This window comes from Anomaloglossus baeobatrachus, chromosome 2, assembly GCF_048569485.1.
Source record: "Anomaloglossus baeobatrachus isolate aAnoBae1 chromosome 2, aAnoBae1.hap1, whole genome shotgun sequence".
NCBI classification, from domain to species: domain Eukaryota; kingdom Metazoa; phylum Chordata; class Amphibia; order Anura; family Aromobatidae; genus Anomaloglossus; species Anomaloglossus baeobatrachus.
In genome coordinates this window covers 674,330,378-674,340,450 of record NC_134354.1, presented here as the reverse complement: position 1 = coordinate 674,340,450, position 10,073 = coordinate 674,330,378, and the positions used below count along the sequence as shown (strand labels likewise).

The following is a 10,073-nucleotide window of genomic DNA, read 5'->3' as shown; positions in this document are numbered from 1 at the left end:
TGTGCGGATTTCTGGCACATGATATGGGATTGCCGAGTCATTCTCTCCTATTGGAGTGAGATTGTAACCACTCTTTCCGCCATACTTCAAAAAGCGGTTGCTATGTGCCCAATCCTGTGTCTATTTGGGGTGGTAGATGTACACTCCTGGTCCCAAGATGAGAATCTATTAATAAAAAAGGTCCTTTTTCTGGCCCGGAAGGGCATTATACTAAATTGGATGAGCACTCGTCCCCCAACTAGAGCCTCTTGGATTGCATTGGTAAATGCTATAATTCCGTCAGAACAATTTGTTTATAAGACAAGAGGCTCTTTAAATAAATTCAACAAAATATGGGATAGATGGATGGGATCGCCCTTGACTGGAGGATCACCCGGCTCCCTGGCTGATAACCTACGGTCGGTATTATCGCAATAATAGCCAATAATGCCCCAGTGGGCGGAAAGGAGACACATGTGATTCATGATACACTGTATCAGGGATATTACGAGATCCCTGAATCCTGGGTTGCTCTCTCCTTGTTAACATGGGCTTTTTGCCTCAAGATGGATATATCTCGCGAGCTGACACCTTTGCTATGTTTAATGTACTATGACCATGCTGAAAGTAATAGACGTTGACTTGATTGTTGTTGCTTTATTACCTTGATTATCAACCAGTTTACATGTAATTTTTACTGTACAATTTGCTGACTTATCCTCTAATATAATGATTTACTTAACTTTCAATAAAACGAGTTTAAAAAAAAAAAAAAAAAAAAGTCGCCTTCCTTTCCAAACCAGTAGTCCTATATTTTCGATGGCTATTCTTCTCTCTCAGGATTATTCAGCTATCACTTTAGTACATTTCTCCATTTGCATAAAGCACCAACTCAGCGTTCAGTTTTGCTTTTTACTTCACCACTAGAGTGGTACTTTAAGGCTAAGGACACACATCCGGCTTTTCTCCCGTTTATCGGATCCGGCGCGCTCCCGTACAGTGTATACAGTACAGTGGCTGCGCTGCAACTTCCTGGTCACATGCTCCGGTCACATGACAGCACGTGACCGGAGCTTGTCGCGCAGCCACTGTACAGTACACAGCATATGGGAGCGCGCCGGATCCGATAAACGGGAGAAAAGGCGGATGTGTGTCCTTAGCCTAAGCCTAAGTCCCCTGCCCCCTGTCTTATACTCACCCTCTGATGTCGTCATCTGTCTTCACTGCCGCTCCGGTCCGTCTTCTCCAGTTTGGGATCTACCAGTTACTCCAGTGTTTCATGGAGCACACTAGAGGTCACAACTCAATACAAGTCTATATGAGCCTCGTTCTTGCTCTCCTAGACTTGTATTGAGTGCTTGTGACATAACTTCTTACTTCCAGCCATTCAGAAGTTAGTCACAAGATGGCGCCACAGGACCAGAGCAACAACAACAAAAATATGAACACACCGGAGGGTAAGCATTAGATCGGGGGCAAGGGACTTATATTTAAAGCACCACTCCAGCGCTGGAAAAAATGTATGACACATTATGAGAAACGGTAAGCTGGCAATGGGTTTGCTTGGCTCCTAATTCTTTAACCCAGTGTTTGAGTGATTGGCATCTGTGTGTTATGGCCCCTTTTCGATCCAGTTCTTTAAATGAGGCCGTTCCACTCTCATTTAGTGAGCTATTAACACAGATGGTTAACATGCTATGTGCACAGAACGAATGTTAATATGATCGTCCTGTGCGCATAGCTGATCATGTTATTTTGCTGCACATCTCCTGTTTACTTTGGCCGTTTTGCGGCTGATAATGATGATTTTTAAAGAGAAGCTGACCTCTGATTTGTGCTGCCTGATCCATGGACAGTATGAATCCGGCTCAATCATTTCAGCCAAGTATGTTTTATCCTGAAACACTACACTTCTAAACCAGCTGGGAACCATGCGGCTCGAGTGACCAGTCCAAGAAGTCCGGGTCCCGGTGGCGTCTCCTCGACCCATTCCCCTTGAATGAGAGGTCTCTCCTTATACGCACAAATAGGTAGAAACTTGTTACTCAATGAGAGCGGTATGGGGAGAAGCCACCAGGAACCGGCCTCTTAGACTAGGTACATGAGCCGCTTTGTCCTGTCCAGCTTTTAAATATGTTTTCTCTGAAATACTGCGTTTCAGAATAAAACATATCTAAACTGAAATAATAAACCAGTGTCTGCTTCATGCTGCCCATGGAGAATAATCATTGCATTAGGCAAACCAGCTCATTTTCCAGGTGATTTCCCTGTTGCACTAGCCAATAGTCTGGAGCCATTGTACTGACGAACACTCGGTCCCTAGTTATTGACCTATCTAAGTGGTGGCTATTATGGTCTTTAAGGTAAAGGGTGGTTCAAATGTCAAACTTTGTGCCCAGCTTCCTATATGTACAGAAAGGAAATGACAACTCTATAGTTAGGAGTGCTTCACACAGCGAGCTCGCTGCCGAGATCGCTGCTGAGTCACGGTTTTTGTGACGCAGCAGTGACCTCATTAGCGATCTCGCTGTGTGTGACACTGAGCAGCGATCTGGCCCCTGCTGCGAGATCGCTGCTCGTTACACACAGGCCTGGTTCGTTTTCTTCAAAGGCGCTCTCCCACTGTGACACACAGATCGCTGTGTGTGACAGCGAGAGAGCGACAAATGAAGCGAGCAGGGAGCAGGAGCCGGCGTCTGGCAGCTGCGGTAAGCTGTAACCAAGATAAACATCGGGTAACCAAGGTGGTTACCCGATATTTACCTTGGTTACCAGCCTCCGCCGCTCTCACGCTGCCTGTGCTGCCGGCTCCGGCTCTCTGCACATGTAGCTGCTGTACACATCGGGTTAATTAACCCAATGTGTACTGTAGCTAGGAGAGCAAGGAGCCAGCGCTCAGTGTGCGCGGCTCCCTGCTCCCTGCACACACAGCTAAGCGGTGTGCGCTGGTAACTAATGTAAACATCGGGTAACCATACCCGATTTTTACCTTAGTTACCAGTGTCCGCAGCTTCCAGACGCCGGCTCTGTGCAAGCGCAGCGTCGCTTGCACGTCGCTGCTGGCTGGGGGCTGGTCACTGGTCGCTGGTGAGATCTGCCTGTTTGACAGCTCACCAGCGACCATGTAGCGATGCAGCAGCGATCCTGACCAGGTCAGATCGCTGGTCGGATCGCTGCTGCATCGCTAAAGTCTGAAGGTACCCTTATTTTGTATGTTCTAGGGTTGGGTGTTTGCTTCTTTATCATCAATCCAAGGCCATCCATTCTGATGTGACTACAGTGTGTTTATTCCGGCTAATGATTGCCTGCTTCTCTTGCCATAGATCTGGGTGAACAGTCCGCACACGGCCAGTGGATACTACACTATATATGACAGTGAAAGTCTGCAGGCTGATCACTTCAACACCAAACTCAGCTTCGGGGACACTCAGACACTTTGGGCAAGAACTGGATACCTTGGCTTTGTTCGTAGAACAGAACTGACGGATGCGAGTGGAGGTACGGGAAATGCGTAGTGATGTATTCATGTAACTGTACACTTGTGTCATTAGTCTTCACTTTAAAAGGGTTTTTTTTAGATTAACTTATATTATATTATTATATATTATATAAGGGAGGACAAAATTCTCAGAGCTCCAGTTTTGTAACGTCCCAAATGTAATATGTCACTGATTGGACCACTTGGTCTCTAGACTCCCATCCTCACTGTTGTGATGACACAGGAGCTGTAAATGCTTCATGTGATCTTGTATAGAGTTTTCTCCCACAATGTATGTTGTACTCGGTTATTTGTTTCTGTCTTTAGAACGGCATGATGCCTTATTCGTTGTTGGAGCACTGGATGAAACACTGGAGCTGAGGGGCCTGCGCTACCATCCCATAGACATCGAAACCTCAGTGTCACGCACACACCGGAGCATCGCTGAGTGGTACGTATGAGACATGGATTCATTCACGTATGTACGTATGGCTATAGGTGACACATGTATGTACGTATGGCTATAGGTGACACATGTATGTACGTATGGCTATAGGTGAAAAGGAGGAAGATATAATCTTCATAAAGAGTCACATTTATATAATATATTACCCAGGTGAATTTGACCATACAATTTGTCAGCGGCACTCGCTAGCATGTACCCTTATCAACTAGTTGATATCTATAAACCATGTTCTTTTGTTGTTTTCTGCATCAAATTAGTGCACAGCCTTTGGTGTAAAGACTTTACTTCCCAAAACTCCATAGCAAGCACTGAACAAGCAAGGGGTGCTGGGGAAATTTCAAGCAGAAAACAGAACACTAAATGCAGCTCTGTAAAATAAAAATATACTGATACCACTTAGGGGTTTAGAATAAGATATTTAAAGCTATTTATTTGCAGATTAAATGCAAATTATGATAGTTTTCTGACTATGGGGGAAAAAAAATCTTTCTGATCACTGAAAGAACTATGCAGCAGCTCAGTTCTCTCTCCTCCTGCGCAGCACTGATCTATCTGATCTGTGCAGGGCAGGAGCAGAAAGGGACCTGCACAGTCCTCACCACACCGCAGGCCCTGAATCAGCACAGCACTGGATCTGAAGGACCTTCTAGGACATCAATCATATCTTGAGGGCCTTAGAAAGTATAGGGTAGATGAAAATGCTATACCTAACACTAAACTAATCATTAAGATCATTGTAGGATGCCTGCAGGTAGGTGTGTGCGTGTGTGCGTGTGTGCGTGTATATATATATGTATATAATGTGTTTACATGCAGAAGAGTTGTTTGCATTTACTGTGCATGCAGCAGTGCTACTATGTGTGTGCTGCAGAGTTGTGTGTATATGTACTGTTCAAACAGCAGAGCTGTGTGTGTCTATTATATATACAGTAGTGTTGTATGCATAATGTGAATGCTACAGAAAATCATTAAACAGATTTGACTCTTAAAGGGCTTGTCCACTACTTTAATGTTGTGGATAGGTCATCAATGTCTGATTGGCTGGGGTCCAAGACCACACCCCACCGCTGATCAGCTGTTCTCGGTCTCGGCAGCAAACAAGCAGAAATGCCCAGTTCCGGCACTGCTCTGTCTTCTGATAGCGGTTGTGGCCGGGTCCTGCACGTCCACCTCCTATTGATTTGGAATGGGAGGCAAATATGCAGTACCTGGCCTCTATCAGCAGACGGAGCAGCACCGTAACTGAGCTTTTCCGCCTACCTGCTACTGCTGCCAGGACTGAGGACAGCTGATAGGCGGGGATGCAGGGTGTTGAACCCCGGCAAATTAGACATTGATGACCTGTCCTAAGGGTAGACCATCAGTGTTAAAAGTAGTGGACAACCTTTTTAACCTGGCTAACACTTACCTTTCTGTAGAGTTCTCTGGAGCCCTCCCTTTTGTTATTGGCCCCTCTACTAATCTACATCACCAGGGAAGTTTTAATTAATGGGAAATATCTTTTCCTATTTTCTGATGTCTAAAACTGTGGTGCTTTTTGTTGCTTTGAAACAGTGCTGTGTTCACGTGGACCAACCTGCTGGTGGTGGTGGTTGAGCTTTGCGGCTCTGAGCAGGAAGCTCTGGACCTGGTTCCTCTCGTGACCAACGTTGTGCTGGAAGAACATTACTTAATCGTGGGCGTGGTGGTGGTGGTGGATCCCGGAGTCATCCCAATCAACTCTCGAGGGGAGAAACAGAGGATGCATCTACGGGACAGTTTCTTAGCGGATCATTTAGATCCCATTTATGTTGCCTACAACATGTAAAGACAATAGACTGTAACTTAACCACTCAAGACATGCCACCGGGTTATTATTTTTGTCAAAATATTACGTAAAAATTCCAATGCTTGATAATAGTTTTAAAACGTGTGTTATCTTTTAGCATAACCTCTAGTAGATCATGGTCTGTCTGCATTATTTTCTGAAAGGGAACACTGTGCTACGGTAGTATTAAAAAGCAAGTCACTGGACGTTAATGTATCTTAGCTACAGGACGGATGGTGGCAGTACAGCACCTGTGGTGCCGGCGCATAGTGGGCACTCTGCATGTACGCTTACCTAGTTCTTCAGTGGAGATTTATTTAATATTGAAAGGGTTTATTTTTTGTTAAATCCTTCATATTTGCAGCGGTAGCTTTGTATTGTCTTATTAAATTAAAATTAGGTAGTAAAACTGCTTCTTCATGATGGTGCCATGAGTGCCCTGCTACAGTACAACCGCGCTCAGCCTGCTGAGCCTAGATGCCACTAAGGTGGGGCGTTCAACTTAGGAAAAAAACTGTGTAGAATTTAGATTTTTCATTTAGATAGGTCTTAAATGTAAAATATTCTGCCTATATTTTAAATATGTAAATATTAATATAACAATTATCAACATTCAGATCCGCTCGTGGTAAATATGGAGGTGATGTTGAATTGTTCTATGGCAATCGCAGAGGGTTTAGCGTTTTTACTAGGTTTTGAGTATATAGAGTGCAGGGGGCACGCCAGCTGTAGCTTACCGGCCGATGACCGGGCGATCGGAGCATGCTGGCACTTGTTCACACGCTGCAGTCGAGCTGTCGTTTACCTGCCCCCCTGTTATAGACAATGCAAGTGATAGAATGATCGTCCCGATCCATACAGAAGTATTTTGTTGCCTACTAATATATGTTGTTAAATATATGCTGAATGTTTTAATGAATTTGTCTTTTGGAAATTTGCTAACTACTCAACTGTATTGCCAGCAGGTAAAAAAACAAAGAAAACAGAACTCAATATCGATGCACTTTTTCATTACTGCCTTCTTTCCATTGTGGCAAGAGAGGAAGCGATGGCTATGATCTGGATGTCATTATTCATTCCCAGCTATTCCTATACTCCTCCGCCATACTAGTCATATAAGCACTCTGCTCCCAGGACTGTCCGTAGCGGAGAGGGCGAGGAATAGCCTCTGTCACAGCGATTGTAGACTATGCTGGCAACTAGAATGATAGTTTTCTGTATTTACACTGTGGTTACTACTGCTTGTAAAGCTATCGTCAGCTGTTAGGACGCATTTCTTATTCTAGTCACTTGCCAGACCGCAGTATCCAGGCTTAGGAGTAGCACTATGCACATTCGAGTGGTTCAAGTCCAATAGATCTAAGCTGCATGCCGCTTCCACCTACATGATTGGCAGCAGGGGGGTATGTCACCTGGGCATATGTGTAATCACTGACTCTGTAGCACACTGTAAAGCGTTACTCCATACATCACTATGTTCTGTGCTCCCATATGAATGTCTGTGACTCGGTTATAACTAATTTCATGGTCCACAAGTAAGTTCTCTTGAAAAGTGTAACATTTTACACTCCCTGAACTGTATCGTTAGCTTTCTTTTATATCATTAGTATTACATAATGATGTTTTTAGATGTGAATATTTAATTGGGCCACATAAAAGCTGTGAATCGCAGAAAAAGAACACAAGCCTATTCTTATAGTCATAAGTAGAACGTATGAAACGTCGTAATATATCTTATATGGGACACGTGGCTTCTTCATCATCTTATAACGCCTGCAGTTCTAGTTCCCTGTCTTTAGGATCTCACTAAATGGGCAGAAGCCTCCTAACTCACCAAAAGATTGATCTTCAGTAACTTTCTATCGTCAAATGTCAACGAAAACGAGGATTGAAAGGATTTTTCCCATCTTCATAAATGGATATTGTTGATTAGTGCTTACAAGCAATTTTACCATTTACTGCTTATTAAAAATTTCTTACTAAAAATTGAGGTTTTACTTTTCTCTACTCTACAGCAAATTTCCTTCAAGACCAATTACCGCTGTTAGACAGCAGAACATGTGCAGTGCTTACAAGCTTTTCTCTGTTTAGCTTGTAAGTAGACATGAGTGAACCAGAACAGTATGGTTCGGGGTTCGTACCAAACACAGACTTTACCAAAAAAAAAAACAGAGTTCGGGTGCTTTATGTGTGCAAACCACTCGCTTGAGCATCGCTGTGCTTGGGTACACTCAGTGCTCGGCGCAGTGTGAGTTGCTTGCAGTCTCTGAACTGGGGGTAAAATCAGCATTATCAGATGTAGTGTGCATCAAAAACAATATAACAAGAATGAAAAAACTCTGCCCCCCCTTCCCCACTGGAACTGATCTGTTTACGGCTGGCTGTATGTGGCCAGAGAACCAAACTGCCCAGTGACTTCCAATGGGTTCAGGTTAAGTCCAGGTCCCGAACTGAACTCGAACTTCAACAGGCCTACTCATCTCTAGTTGCAAGCACAGTTTTGAAGCTTGTCCGCATCACTGGGGCTCGCTGTTCTCTCCTAATCTCGGCCAGCTTCACTGCAGTGCTTACAGGCTGTACAGCAGCGGTGGTCGGTCTCCTACACACCGGGCTATAAAGGATAGAACATTTTAATGAGCAGTAAATTGCAAAAGTTCTTGTTTTTACAAGACCTAACTGACTATCCATCTATAAATACAGGAATGCGCAGGTTCACACCACGATTGTTCCACCCATTCCTGACTTTATCGGGGGGCTTTCATCTGGTATAGTCTGTCCTACACTATTGTGCCTGGCTGACAGATGAATACCACCAGAAAGGAGGTCAACCAGAATACAAAGTTTTATACATTTTCATAGTTTTTAAGGTTGAATGCTTACATAAACTCCCTATAACCTAATATGTTGATCCAGAGGAAAGCAAAAACCCCATGTGGCAGATGCTAATTGCCCCATATTATGGGAAAAATTCCTTCACGACTCCACATACGGCAATCAGACTTGTTCCCTGGATCATCATATCATCGTTATAATTATCGTTTTATCGTTATAATTATCAAGAAAGGCATGCAGGCCAGTAATGAACGTTTTAGTGAATATTTTATAATCTGTTTGCCTGATTGAAGTTAATCGCTCCATGGGGGGAGGGGCACATCTCAATCCCAATATTTGGGGCAAACACAATGTGAACTGTGCCTAAGGTATGTGAAACATACCACCACATGAGAACTTACAGGATTGATAGAAAAGATTTTTTATTTTTTTTAAACTTGACAGACCTTCTTTTACATATTACAAATCATCTCTCCAAAGACAAAAGCACATGGTTTTATTCTGATATATGAATGCAACCGATACCAAAAAGTATTGGGCATCATCATCATCATGTCGTCAAGAGATGCATCCAATAGAGTTCACTGGGTATAAACCAAATTCTTACACAATTTGGTGATCACTTCACGTAAATGAGCCGATATCAAAGTTGACCATAGATATTACATTTTTGTGACGTCCCATTACCAATCTTAGACCTCCACTAACATCTGAGGCCATCTAACATGATCCTATGATCTTTCATCTTGGCTAAACATGCATGTTCGGAGCTGTTGGCCATAGGAACACATTTTCTATCTGCTTTTTCTACTTGTGGTCCACGTTCCAACAAATTCCAAACTGGTGATAAACCGCGCACATCCACATACCCGTGTGAATAAAACCATCTGCTTTGCTGAGATAACTACACAGATCTACACTCTATACATGTTCATATATGATGGGGGAGGGCTCGTCTGCACATGGCTAAGGACCTAAGGAGTGAATGTACAGTAAAACTTGAGGACCACTTGTGGTGGAATGATTTGCACAAGTTAAAAGATTTTTACAAAATATATTTGAAAGTTCCGCAGTTCATCTATTTTCTTATTGCCGCATACTGTAGTCTCTGGGGGGTTGGCAGGTGGTACCAACGTGGGGGAGGGGGGCTTTTTTTAACCAGCATTTAGATGGCAGGGTTTTAACAATTGAAGTTATTAATTTTCTGTAAATCATGCAGATAAATTATCCTGATTTATTTTTTTCCCACTGGTAAACTGTAATTCTCAGTTGGTTTTAACTACATTTTATGTCCCCATCATGTAATTGTAGCAGGTTCATCCGTTCGTCATTGTGTTTCCCCTTTTAGTGTTTTATAGTACAGATAAATACTCCGAGTGGGCGACTTTGTATTAAAACTACCTTGTAAATAAATGGAGCATAGCAATTGGTTTCATGAATATAATATGCATTACACAGATGTGATTTTTTCTATGTTGCTTGTTTTTCCAGATATTTTTTTTGTTTTTCAG

General features: G+C 43.1%; 1 protein-coding gene across 1 annotated transcript in view; it reads left to right on the top strand.

Annotated features, from left to right (window-relative positions):
* DIP2B (disco interacting protein 2 homolog B) overlaps positions 1 to 8,767 on the top strand; it is a 324,894-nt gene extending 316,127 nt beyond the window's left edge. Inside the window, exons 36-38 of the mRNA XM_075333901.1 lie at positions 3,303 to 3,477; positions 3,785 to 3,908; positions 5,478 to 8,767. Coding sequence (XP_075190016.1) covers positions 3,303 to 3,477; positions 3,785 to 3,908; positions 5,478 to 5,730 — 552 coding nt within the window. The 3' untranslated portion in view covers positions 5,731 to 8,767. The remainder of the gene's footprint in view (positions 1 to 3,302; positions 3,478 to 3,784; positions 3,909 to 5,477) is intronic.
* The last annotated feature ends 1,306 nt before the right edge of the window (positions 8,768 to 10,073 follow it).